General features: G+C 40.9%; 1 protein-coding gene across 1 annotated transcript in view; it reads right to left on the bottom strand.

Annotated features, from left to right (window-relative positions):
* LOC103748844 (guanylate-binding protein 6-like) overlaps positions 1-14,320 on the bottom strand; it is a 66,511-nt gene that overhangs the window by 24,202 nt on the left and 27,989 nt on the right. The window contains exon 10 of the mRNA XM_017802830.2: positions 10,686-10,811. Within this exon, the coding sequence (XP_017658319.2) occupies positions 10,686-10,811 (126 nt within the window). The remainder of the gene's footprint in view (positions 1-10,685; positions 10,812-14,320) is intronic.

The following is a 14,320-nucleotide window of genomic DNA, read 5'->3' as shown; positions in this document are numbered from 1 at the left end:
CTCCACAAGAGTCCCTGAGCTTTGGAGGGAGCATTATTTATTTCACCTGTCTGTTGACCCTCCTCCTCTCTCTTCACTTAAAGCACCCCCATTTTCCTTGTTTCTCCTCCATAACACTTTTCTTTCTCATACTATGCCCCTCTCTTGCACTCCTTATTCTCGTTTACCCCTGTGGTTCCTTGTATAACCCTCCCTCCTTCCTTCCTACATCAATGCCTCCATTTCCCCATTTCTCCCTTGATAACACCAGTCTGCTATTATCCCCCACTCTTGGGCTCAGGAAGCTGACTAACCACATTTCATCTGAACATGGAAAACTCCAAAGGGGCAAGGCCCATAAATCCTCAAAGCCTACCCCTAGTGGAAGTACTTTCTCCATCACAGCTCCATCTCCCAAATGTTCTTTACTTCCTGAAACAGCACCACCAACCAGGTACAAAGTGGCCAAATACAGGAGCATCCTGCTCCTGTCACCCATGCCTTGCTGTCTCAACTGTGATAGATTCTGTAACTGTAAGCCAAAATAAATCCTTTCTTCCTTAAAAAAAAGTTTCCTGTTGCTCTTACGGTAAAAGTCAGTCTCCACAGCAAGGTCTGCTGTGTCTTATACAATCTGACCCCTGCTTGTCCCTTTCTAAACTCAGTCTACCTCCAATTCATTAAAGACTTTCATTAAGGACCCATTGTGCCAATCTCTTCCCCAACCTAGAATTGTTGACAAAATTTTTCTGCCTAGAATCCATTTTTATCATTTATTTTCTGACCAAATTTTTTTCAGTAAAAATTCACCTTAATTCCATGTTTCTTAGGAAAAAATTTCTGTCAAACATGACCTCCTTTTCATACCTACTAATGCACCCTGTCCACTGTTCCCTTACAGTGCTTGCCAAAAACTGACAGTTTGTTTGGATGACAGCTTGCTAATGTGTTCTAAACTAAAAACTCAAGTGCAAGAACCACAGCTATTTTGATTATAAAAATATCCTCAGTGCCTTCCTCCATGTCCAGCCCAAGATCAGTCATTATACAGTCATTGAAAGAACAAATACAATCATGTTTGAAAGTTCTTACTTGGTTTTCAGTTGACACAACTAAATTCTGCTCTTTACACCTGAGCATTCGACATGGCAAATAAAATTGAGAAATTCTCTCCCACATGCTGAAAACATAAATTCCTGAATGGGTGCTCATGTTGCTGTGGTATTTGTTACCCTTGCTATTCTTCCCACCACAGATAAAATGTAATAGAGAGCATAACATTGGCAGGGGTAGTAAGACAGGAGTGGAGAAGGGGCAGGGCCTGAATAGATCAAAATACATGGTATGGAAATCTCAAAGAAAAAAAGCACTGACTTCTTACTTGGGCCTACAGAGTAGCTAAAACCAGGATTAAAAAGTCTAGCATCTCGCCTTCATTTTGTATCTGCCTCTTTGGAGCATATCATTTCAGCTTTTGCAATATCCTGTTCTAGATCCTAAAATCCTCAAGGTCACACTGTTCGTTGTCTTAAACCTGAAGTCACCGTGAGTTCAGGGCCAACAAGACCTTTATGATAAGGGACTGAAACTACAGGAGCCACATGTGCCCTGCACAGTCCATTTCTGGAATGAAGGCTTTACCTGCAGTGGTGAAGGAGCAGCCTGGAGCAGGAACAATCATCATGTAAAAAACAGACTATTCCCTTCAAGTGTTTGGTGTAATGCCCTCTATTATTATTTTTTAAGGTCTGGTGAATTAATTTCTGCTCCACAAATGCTCTTGGGTGTGAGACCATCTCCTGGAACCTGGTCAGCCTGCTAGGAGTCACACTAAAAAAAAATGACTCTTAGTCTCCTAACAATTGCCAATAAATAACAGGGGACATGGAGTCAGTGTGGGGTGATAAAGTGGAGGGGTGACGGGGGAGGGGTCTGAAAATGATAAACATATTTTGTATAAAATTCTCAAGGAGTCAATAAAAATAATATTTTTAAAGAAGAAGAAAATCAGGCCAGGCATGTTGGTCCACGCCTTTAATCCCAGCACTCAGGAGGCAGGGGCAGGCCGATCTCTGTGAGTTGGAGGCCAGCCTGATTTATCTAGTGAATTCCAGGCCAGCTGGGGCTAGAGGGAGACCCTGCCTCAACAAAAGAAAAAAAAAAGAGAAAAATCACATTTACTGAGGGATAAGGAGAATTGCAGTCAGAAGCAGCTTTCAGTTTTCAAGAAGCTTTGAAATGGGGTTAATATTTAAAACTTAAATCCACAAATCAGGTGGCTGTTGCATTCTTTCTGAGTCAAGAAGTTGTATTCAAACAAAACTTTATTTACCAAACACACCAGAGACCTTAGGCCAATAGGCCAGAATTCATAACCTAATTATAGATAGTGACTCATTTTCTCCTTTAAACTGTCTAATAAAGTTTCCACTTGTTCTAGCTAATGTGTGAAACACTCTGAAACTTAAATAGGGGCACTTTATTTTAAAATATTTGCTGAGTGAAACTAAAAGATTTGCATATTAGTAATAGGCCACAGTGTAGTCTTGCTTCCATGCGTCTTTAAGAAAAAAATTTAGCTATCCTTAAACAGTGTGATCAGTATGCTTAGTCTAACAGGATCACACAGCATTGAAATAATTTCGTTGGGGCTGCCAAAATTCTTAGTTATCTCTGCCTTCAATTTCTTATAGTCTTAAGACCTTGATCTTCCATAAACCATATCATTTTTTATTCTAAAACAAAGAGGTACATAGAGAGGAAAAGTAATGTTTTTAAGCATCCTTTTGTGAGTTAGGATATACATTTTAAAATATTTTAGATTTATTAGAATATACAAATTGCAAATAAGAATTGACTTGATTAGATTTTCTTACAAATACGTAATATACTTTGATCACATTCACCCCATCACTACCACATATTTATTTGTCTGCTACCACTGATTCCCTGTTCCTAACTGCTCATCTGACTACATTTATGTCTTTTGGGGGGGGGGGTGAACCTTTGGGGGGGAAACCTTTCCTAACTTTTCTCTGCTTTATGAATAAAATATTCTCTTATTAGATATGAAGGGGATGATATTTAATGAAGACAATATCTAGGTTGGACGCGGATGGTGGTGAAAAAGTTTAGAATTTTATTAATATATGTAAATTCACATACCCTAAGGGATTTTTTTAAATGTATATGACTGTTTTGCCTGCATATATGTAAGTGCACCACATGCATGCTGTACACGAGGACGTTAAAGGAGAGTGCTGAATCCCCTGGAGCTAGAGTCATAGGCAGTTGTTAGCTGCCATGTGGATGCTAGGAATCAAACTGGGTCCTCTGCAAGAGCAGCCAGTGCTCTTAACCACTGAGCCATCTCTCCAGCTCCACCCTGAAGGTTTTGATAAGGTGACGCTAGGCTGGAGGACACATGTTCCTACTAAATATGTCAGTTAAGAGGGATCTTAACAGACTTCAGTGCCATTTGGAATGGCACGGGTAATGTGAGGTTTAATATAAAATGTCAACTTGATGGTAGTCTCCTAAGAGGCAAGCCTCCAAGCACACCTAACTCACCTAAATTAGGTAAACCCTGGGTAAGCCCGTGGAGGGTGAATTAAAAGGAGAAAGCAAATTGAGCACAAGCACTCTCTCCCTCTTACTCCTAATTGTGGATATGCTGTGACAAAGTGCTTCAAGGTCCTGCTGCTTTGACTTCCTTGGTCTGGTGGATCATACCCTTGAACTGTGAGCCTAAATAAACTTTTTCTCCCTTGGGTTGCTTTTGTCTGGCTGTTTTATTGCAAGAACAAAACCGTAAGATAGTTATCCATAGTGTGGGCTTTAACCTGATCAGAAAGTCTGATAATGAACACTTCCAAATTGAAAAAAGAGAATTCTCTGGGCTATAGGGTGATATGAGCCATTTCTCAAACTTGGAGACCTGTAGCAAGCTCAGAAGTCAACAGTTCTTATATTTCTATTTCCAAATATTCATAACTATTCAAGACAGCTTGAATCTAAATCAAGGTCTTTGTTGGTTGTATGGTTCCTAAAAATTGTCAGTGACCTTATAAAGACACCCAGCTTTTGCTTTTATATATACATTCTTTTTAATCTGTACCATTCTTACCAACCATTCAAAGGGAGGTCTCTTCTGTCTGGCACCGTGTTCCTTGCCAAGCAGTTCTCAGGTATACATATGCACTAACATTTAGACACTGTATAGACCTTTCTCATTGGGTTTCTGAAGCATGGCATTTCCCTCTGGGTTTCCTAGGCCCCTAAGATTCATTCATTTCTACTCTTGTTCCTCCTATCCAGCCTCCCTCCTCTCTCCCCAGCCCCCTTATCCCCACCCTCTCCCCAATAACACCCACCTCCCACCATCCCCCCTCTTCTGACTTCCCTCCCACACATGCACACCTTGGACCCTTGCATATCCTTCCCTGCTCTCCTCCCAGCCAAACACTCCCTTTCTCCATCTCCCCTCTGGTAACATCTGTTCCCTACTATCCCCCTCTTTCACGTTCTTTCTTTTCCTTTACCTCCGTGTATCCCTTCCATTTTCTTGGCCCCTGGTGTTACATTAGAAAATATATATTCACATATAAGAGATTGGTGCTACAGTCTGCAAATGTGGGAGAACATACGACACTTGCTTTTCTGCATTTGTGTTATTTCACTTAGTATTACCAAATTTCTTGATTATTTCCCAAAAGTAGTAGATAATACCCTATTGCTGAAGACAGGGCATGCTTCACACATAGGACTTAGAGAAATGGAGGAGGAACTGACCTGGAGGCCTTCTACTTGAAGTTTAGCTATCATAATGCTAGATGATCAAATGTAAACTATCAAGGGAGAAAAACAATTGATGGTCCTACCCAGCCCTAAACCCTAATAATCATAATGACCAGCATAGTAAGCTACCTCTGTTGGTGCAGTAGTGACACTGTTATCTGTGGGGCAACAACAGCTATCTAATTGGACTTAAAGTCCTTTCAGTGGGAGTGAACTCACTGGTGGCACTGTAAACTCAGCCAAATACACATGGAAGGAGAGAACATAGATCCTAGAGAAAATCTTATCTTTCATATCTCTAGACAAATGAAGTTTCTTACCTTATGCTAAATATGGATCCTTATATTTACCATATCCTTATATGGATCATCAAAGAAGCTCCTTTTTGCAACCGATGAAGGCTACTGCAGAATTCCACAACTGCTCAGACACAGAGAATACACATCTGAGAGACGCCAAGTACTAGGTAACACGTACAATTGAACCTCTACAACTAAGCTCATGGAACACAGCAGAACAAGGGGCAGAGAGAAAACTAATAAATCCATCAACTCTTACCAGTAAAGCTTCCTTATAACAACAGAGTGTGATGCACACAGATGGCCACAACTGGCCAAGTTTTAAAGAATAAGAGACTTTAGAGTGTGTGTATCCTTGGATGGGACTCCTATATGGAACCTCATCCACCCACGGCTCAGGGACCATTGCGGAAAAGGGGGCAGAAAGACTGTAAGAGCCAGGGTTGGTTCATGAACACAGGGAAGCAGAGGCTTCCAGGCCACTGGAGACTTGCACATATGAACTTGTGACAGTGGTGGCATTGAGCACAGGGCCCATGTCAATTCAATTAAACAAGGTCCCAGAGGAGAGGAGAGAAATGGGTGGTGGGCCAGTCCTAAACTGAGAACTATTGGAGACGGACTGATACGAGATGAGGGAGAGTATGCCTTTCATATGATCTCTAGATGGGCTGACTAGACCCTGGTGGACGAATTTACACTGAAGAATATCTGAGTACAAATGCTTGACTGGATAAACTTAACATATATGGTGGAATACACGAGGGTGATGGGGAGATAGGGGAACGGATGGAGGAACGGGCCTGAATTTGATTAAGAACTGTTGTATAAAATTACAAAAGCTCAACTGAAAATTAAAAAAAGAAAACAGGGTTGAAATAGTTGCGTGAAATCCTGTTCAATTATGCCGTCACGAGAACACCCACTCCCACCAAGGCAGCACTTCAACTCTTAGAGATGTTTCTTATGTTCTTCAGGGTCATCCAGGACTCTAATGAATCAGACGCAGTGCACTGCAGTGTCACTTGTCTTTGTGGATTTAATCTTCCCTAATTCCTCCTTCGAGAGGTACCACAACAATGGCTGATGAGGAGTGGCAGGGACCGCATGCATGTTTACCATACTCATGCGCTTCTGTGTCTCCGTTGATCTGATTATCAGTGGTGCTTTGTTCCCTGCAGCTTCTATTCAGTTGTTCTGTGTCCTCCTTGAGATTCCCCTCAAGAGCCTCCAGCCATTGCTGCTGCTCCTTCTGTTTCTTTCAACATCTGCAGTTCCCCGAGAATGGCCTTGTTCCTGACCTACTCAACTGGTCAGGAAATTTTTAGAAAAGGATGGAAAATTTACATTCTGTCTTGAGTTTACAGAAGAAAAAAAATCATTTCTACAATATATAAACTCAGTGAAGCAGAAAATAGAATGATTCTGCCATGAACTGGAGGAGGGGAAATGATCAGCTGTTCACCAAAGGGCACACCAATTTACTGGTGCAATATTACTACGTTGTGGAGATCTACTTGCTGCACTTAGTAATACTTACTATAAGCATTGTAAGAACACGGATCCTACGATAGGCATTCTTAATGAAAAGGGAAAAAGAAAGTAGGCCAGTGGTAGCCAATGGCTTGTGGGAAGAAAAAAATTTGCAGTACAGAGTGCAGTGATAGGTATGTTCACTGTCTTGATTGTGCTACTGTTCATATGATCACTCGACTTTCAAAACTGGTTTGATCACCTGACTAAAATGAGAACATTCTCCTGCATGCATTAAGAAATTCACTGTAGCCACTTATAAAAGAAAGAGCATAATCTCATTGCCGGAAATGACTGGCAGAAAAAAGTAAGTCCTGAAAATTTCTGAAACTTGAAACTGAGGTTAGGAAATCTCAAAATTCTTTAAACAGAGGGTGATGATGCTTGTGTTCAGCTCCCCTTCTTCTTTTTATCTTGAGACCACAACCCATGGAATGTTATTGCCCATCGTTAGGTGCCTTCCCACATCAGTTAGCTTAATATGGATACTCTCTCATTGAAATGCCCTGAGATTTGTTCCCATGGTGATTTAAGTCCCATCCTAATGGTAATCAAGATTAATCATCACAAACACATACTGCTCAATCATATAAAATGCTGTTTTTTTATTATTATTTTGGGAAACTCTAAAGTGTTCCATAGTGTTTATACCAATTTAAATTCTGGACAGAAGCACACACAGTCCATTCTGACCTCATCAACACTTGGAACTGTCTGTCTTTCAGATAATAGTCACTTTAACAGGTGTAATGCTATCTCATCACATTTTGATGTCCATTGCCCTGAAGATCAGTGATGCTGACTGTCTTTCATACACCGACTGGCTACTTATGTGTTTTCTTTTTAGAAATTCAGGTTCAAAGCCTTTCTCATATCTTCTTAGGGTGTTTGAGAGGCAGGAAATCTCTGTGAGTTCAAGACCAGCCTGGTCTACATAATGAATTCCAGGCCAGTTGGAGCTACATAATCAGACCTTCTCTCACAAATAATAAAAATAAAAACAGCGTAAGCATAAAACCAAAATGATTATTGCCTTCACTGGAGTCCTATCATAGACTAAGCCCTGTGATGAACACCTTTAGTGTATGACTTCACTGAAATTTCAAAGTATCTGCAAATTACAGGTTATTATGCCCACAGTGCAAATGAGATACAGTTTCCAAAAGTATGGGTAAGTTATTCACAGAGACAAGATTAAAACCTTAATGAGCGAGCAAAATGGCTGATGAGTAGGTTCTAAGCCCTTGGTCCTTCCATGAAAAGATTTTTTAAAAATGGGTGAAACAAACACAGGAACTTTGAAAAACAACCAGTGAATTACAGCAACCACTTAGATGCCCAGCTGAGACCACGCCACACTCATAACAGACATTGCATGGTGTATTTGCTTGGCCTTTCCCCACCTACTCCCCAACACAGCACAGGCTTGGTCTGTGGGGAATAGGACAAGCCTTAATTCCAATAGACTAAACTGCAGTTGATTTTTCTGATCTCTGTTTTGCCAAATTTGGATTTCAGGTAGCAATGATTTCTTAAATATGACACCAAAAGCAAAATAAATCAGTAAATAAATAGATAAAACCTGCTTCATCAAAATTAAGAGCTTCTGCACATCAAAAGTGCCTATCAAAAAAGTAAAATGTAACCCAAAGAATGGGTGAATAACATTTCTAAACTGCGTATGTATTAAGGGATTAATATCCCAAATAAAAAGAAAACTGCTACAATTCATCACACATAACTCAATTTATAAGAAACAGACAAAACACTGGAATAGACATTTCTCCAAGAGGGTTTGCAAATGGTCATAAGGCATGAGATAATATTAGATGTCACTAATCACCAGTATAAATGAAAAACCCAAGATACATTACATTTTAATGTTTTGGTTGCTAGCCTTAGCCTTTAACGGCTGCACTATCCCTCCAGCCCAATACATTACATTTTAAAGAACTGATTTGAAAAGGGATGCAATTCACAAATTGGGGAACACTAAATTAAAAGATGAAGTGTTTGTGCTCCCATGACAAAATGTCAGAGTCCAGATTTATTAGGAAAAAGTGGAGAAAATAAGAAATTGTAGCTTTAAAGTTTCTGTTGGTGGGGTATAGGAAGGTTGTTTAAAAGTCTTTAGGCACATAATCTCATTCCACTTGGCTACTTATGGTTAACTGAGGTTAAGTTTTGCTTCTGTCTAGCATAAACATTTACTTGAAATCACTTGTTTAGTTTTGCTTCTGTTTGCAGTTTAAGCAAGAATGAGGTTATTTTAAGCTCTGGTTTATTTTGTTGTCAAGAAGCTTCCAAGGTCAGTCTGTCTTGTAACTTTGCCTTAGCAAGTATTAAGGAACTACAACCCAAAATCACACAGAATCACATTTCACCCACTAGGTTGGCTACCACAGAAAACAAAATTAAAAACAAATAAATGAGTGTGAACCAGAATATGACCAAATTAGATGTTTGTACATTGAAACTAGGAGCACAGAATGATATCACCACTGTAGAAAATTGAATTGATTTCTTATAATATTAATAATCATAATTAATATTTTATTCAACAAGTCCACCTTTGAATATACACAGCACAAAAAAGGGAAAAATGGACTTGGACAGACACTTAAATACCAGTGGCCAGTGTGACAGTCCAAACAATAGAATACTCTTCAACAAGAAAAAAGGATGGAATTCATCTGCATGCTGCAGCACAGATGAGCCTCGAGGACATTGTGCCAAGCAGGAGAATGTTCAGAATCCTAAGGCTTCAGATACAGATTAAGAAACTTGATGAGAAGCATCATTCTCTGCAACTTACTCCATGGGTGAGAATAGGATAAAGGACAGGAATAAAAGGCATACAGCATCTCTCCATAGATAGATGACAGCTGACAGCTGACAGACAGACAGACAGACAGATAGATAGGTAGATAGATGATAGATAGATAGATAGATAGATGATAGATAGATGATGATGAATTTGGAAAGAGCTGAATTCCTTGAATATCTATTTGCTTTTTTATCAGAAATTAACAGAAACTTTGTGAAGAATTGACTCTTGTGCCGGGCATGGTGGCACATGCCTTTAATCCTAGCACTCGGGAGGCAGAGGCAGGCAGATCTCAGAGTTCAAGGCAGCCTGGTCTACATAGTGAGTTCCAGGACAGCTGGGGCTAGAGAGAAACCCTGTCTCAAAAAATCCAAAAAAAAAAAAAAAGTGTTCTGACCAACTGTAGCATGCAGCTTATTTTGGTCAGATGATAGAGAGAGAGAGATAGAGAGAGAGAGAGAGAGAGAGAGAGATGATAGATTGATAGATGGCAGGTAGAAATGATAGATGGACAGATGATAGAAGGTAGATAGGCAGACAGACAGATGGATAGATAGATAATAAATAGATAGATGATAGGTGTCACATACATCGAGAGAGAATTTTTACTACATAGGCTTTTTTTTTTTTTTTTTCTTTTCGGTCTTTTGGAGACAGGGTCTCCCTTAGAGGGAGTGCTTTAGGTGCCTGGCACTCACTATGTAGGCCAGACTAGCCTCAATCTCTCAGTCTCACAGTGATCCATCTGCCTCTGCCTCCTAAATGCTGGGACTAAAAGTATGTGCCATCATGCCCAGCTACATGTGCTTTCAATGACGTAGGAACTAAATTTATTTCTACATAGATATTTGCAGAGCTCTTACTCTGAAGTTAGAAAGAAGCAAGGCTCTTCAGATTACAGTGCTTTTGAGCCTTAGGAGGCTAGTGTTCTGTGATCCAGGACTCCGCAGGGCTTGGTGAGGCAGGCAGGATCCCACCCAGGGCTCTTCCCATTCCACTTGCTGCCACCCTGAGTTGAAGCTGCCAGAGCAGGTCATTCAGCGGCCTCAGTGTGTCTGACTGCCACTTTACCTGTATTGCTGATCAAAAGTGACAAGTTGACCTTTCCCCGAACCATACCCAATCACAGACCCCTGCAGACCAGACAACATGCAACCTGCCCTTTCTACTCTTGCCTCAGTTGCCACTTTGAATCAGAAATCAAGTCAAGGTCAACACTAAGTTACTTTAAAAAAAAAAAAAGAACATACCTGGTCCTCACACCACAGGTCCAGTGCAGTCCCCACCTGCCTGTTCCTCACCTCTTGGTCTCCTTCCTCTTTCTGTTCTTTTTCTTTTATATGAACTGACAGTGCAGGGGGAACAAAAGCCACATGCTGCAGGAAAATAGAAGTTGAAAGCAAAGTAATTCAAAGTATGAATAAGTTAGCAGAGGCTATTGTGTTGGTGCAGAGGAGGGAGGAGGGCAGAAAAGACAGCTACTCCAGGACACAGCTCTGGAAATGCAGTGTTTCCCATCATGAAAGACTTTCGCTTTCCTTTTCCTAATACATTTCCTCCAACTGTTCAAGTCTCCATGGCACACATATAAACAAAGTTGTGCAATCCTGGACTGTGTCAAGCATGTTTTCACTCAGTAGAAATTCCTGGGCATTTCACTAGTAAAGAGCTTTTTAATATTCTTAACATATGTTTTATAACACAAAGAACATTAATCAAGAAATCATTTTTAAATTAATAATTACTGAAGATAAAAATGAATATCCCTTAACTGTAATAAACAGAAATATTCACTGTGGCTGTTTTGTCTTCATTCTTCTGCTTCCCCACTCTATCAACACTCTGTAGAGTGTCTTCTGCTTCCCCACTCTGCTCCTTGCCACAGAAATGTAGCCAGCAGGCCCAGTTTCAAAGATCCTTGTTCAGTCATAGGAGAAAGCGATTGCAGGTGTGTGCATTTGTGGAATGAAGAAGTGAATCAAGTGCACAGTACAAAAGTGGCAGGTGGAGAAGGGAAAAGCATGAGGAAGATGTGCTGGGAGGAACAGAGGTGATTTTCCTCGGCTCCTTTACAACTACCAACCTCCTTATCTGTGGGAGACAGGCTTCAGCCTAGGGTGATATTGCAACTGTCAGGGTCACATGGTTTCCAGGAATCCAGGCTCTGTAATCTGAAACCCAGTATGCTAATGAGACATCCTACTCGCTATTCTGTGATAGGATGCTAAGCCTATTATGCTAATAAGGTGTCCTACTTGCTGTACTATGATAGGACGCTAAACCTGTTATTCTAATGAGGTATCCTACTTGCTGTGCTGTGATTGGACCACTACCCCTATATAAGCTTGTGCCTTCTTGCAATAAAGCAGACTTGTGTCACTGAACCTGGTCTCCTGTGTCTGAATGTGGGCTCCTCTGACACAGTCTCCCTACCAGCCCTGGGGTCCAGGACCAGGCAGAAGTGAGGATGACAGGAGGCAGCACAGGGCAAGCAGAAGAGCTGCCTCAGCCCAGGATAGGCAGAAGAGCAGCCTCAGCCCAGGGTGAGCGGAGGAGCAGCCTTGACGCCCGTGAGAACAAAGGAGCGGCTGGCATTGGCGGTGACTGCACTTACCCATGCAAACATTTTCACAGAAGACCAAACAACATTTTAAGGCCTGTCTTGCAAATACCCATCTAGAGGATACATGCATCATCAGCAAAGGAAGGGATGTTGCTGTGCTCCTACGAAACTTTAATTACTAAAGGAGGTAGTGAAGCAGTAGTAGGCACAGCTGGCCTGTTATCCCTCCTTTGCTTTCTTTGGTTTATGTAAATACCGTGTATAATGTGCAGAAGGTTATCAGTGCTCAGATATCATTATCTTACAGGTGAACTGATAATTCCAGAATTGAATTCTGGGTCTATTTCTAGGGCTATTTAAGTAAAATATCCTTTTGTGGGGCTGGAGAGATGGCTCAGCAGACAAGAACACTGGTTGTCCTTGCAGAAGACCCAGGTTTGAATCCCAGAACGAACCCACATGGCAGTTAACAACTGTCTGAAACTCCATTTCCAGGGAATCTAAAAGCCTCTTCTGTCCTCCATGGGCATTCCATGGCATGGGTGTACTTATCTACATGTAGGCAATACATGTATATGCATAAAAATAATAAATAAAATATTTTTTTAATATCATTTGTTTTGTTCTTAAAGCAAAAGTATCAAAATATAGACTGTTTCTTCCATCTATTTGATCATCCATGTGAGTTCTTGCCTGGATACCTGAGCTATGTATTCGCATGTCTGCGTGACTCACTCTCTCTCAATAGCACAGAGCTATCCACACTGATAAGCCAAAGATAGAGACAGGGATGGAACATAGTCAGCTATAAGACAGAAGACACCATTTGGTTCCAACACACCCGTGCAAGTCTATAGGACCCTTTGAAAGAGCAAAGAAGCTTCACATTTGAGTGTGTGGCATGTGACTCCAGCTAACTTGAGTGAGGTAGGAAAAGGCAAAGTTTATAAACACAGTTTTTGAGGGAATGCTTTGCCTGCATTTGCTATTCACAGCCTGTCCACTCCAAGCAGATATTAAGAAACAGCGCAGTTTCCCTGTGTGCGCCACAGGCTGTGCTTAAAGACAAAGCACTTGCAGACACTGCCATCATGTGGTCACTCAAAATAATCATTTTTTTCATAACATGCGAAATGATTGGCTTTTTATGTAAAAAGTGTTTTCTTAATATCAAGATGGAATTTATAGAAATGCATAATATATGGTGATAATCTATCACACATTACAAAACATAAATTATATAAAGAAGCATAGACTATAATAAAGTATAAAAGCCACATATACAACCATATCATCTGCACACAATGGTAAGATTGCCTGTATGGTTCCTAACATACACATTGATCATAATGTTTTCTAAAGTTTTATTGAAAAGATAGAGAGGTGGTAAGCTCTTAAACTTCAATGGGAATGTTATATTTTCATTTTGAATTTTTCCTCTAAGAAAAAGAAATGTGAAGATATGTAACACTGGGAAAGTGATGACAGGGAGCCAGGGTCTGACAGAAAAAGGAAATGGGGCTGGAGAGATGGCTCAATGGTTAGAGCACTGGCTGTTCTTCCAGAGGACCTGGGTTCAGTTCCCAGCACCCACACGGAGGCTAACCACTGTCTATAGCTCCAGTTCCAGGGGATCCAATGCCTTCTTCTGACCTCTGAGGGCATAGCATGACACAGGTGCACTCACATACACGAAGGCACGTAAAATACTCATATTCATAAAATACAAAGCAGTGAGCTCTGGGGTTTAGTGAGAGACCCTGTCTCCAAAAACAAGATGGAGAGTGATAGAGGACAGCAATATTGACCTCCACACATGGCACAAGGGAGGAAGCACTATTGGCTAGTGGGGTTCTTTTCAAAAGGTCTTGCATATTCTTGTATATTAAAGTGTTTCCCTGTTTTTCTTTAGCTGTTTTGAATCTTACACTAATAGTCTTGAAAAAGTACCGCTGTGTAAGGAAAGAGTGTGAATGAGTCTAAAGTTACCTACTAGGCAGATTCAGAAGCAACTATCGTTGCTAAAGAGATGAGATACATTAGAAGAAAAAGAAACAACCTAGGACAACAGGAGATAGTTTGTCCGGAGAGCAAGATTCCATACGTCAAAGTTCCAGCTTTGAAAACTCAGATTCATTTGAAAAGATAGAGCCTACACTGAGAGTGCTGGTAAAGGAGTTTCCTGTTTAAAAAGACTGCCCAGCCGGGCGTGGTGGCACACGCCTTTAATTCCAGCACTTGGGAGGCAGAGGCAGGCAGATCTTTGTGAGTTCAAGGCCAGCCTGGTCTACATAGTGAGTTCCAGGACAGCTGGGGCTACAG

The sequence above is a fragment of the Nannospalax galili genome, unplaced genomic scaffold (assembly GCF_000622305.1).
Source record: "Nannospalax galili isolate Female #2095 unplaced genomic scaffold, S.galili_v1.0 scaffold1646, whole genome shotgun sequence".
Classification (NCBI taxonomy): domain Eukaryota; kingdom Metazoa; phylum Chordata; class Mammalia; order Rodentia; family Spalacidae; genus Nannospalax; species Nannospalax galili.
The sequence above is the reverse complement of the archived record's forward strand: the minus strand, read 5'-3'. Positions and strand labels throughout refer to the sequence as shown.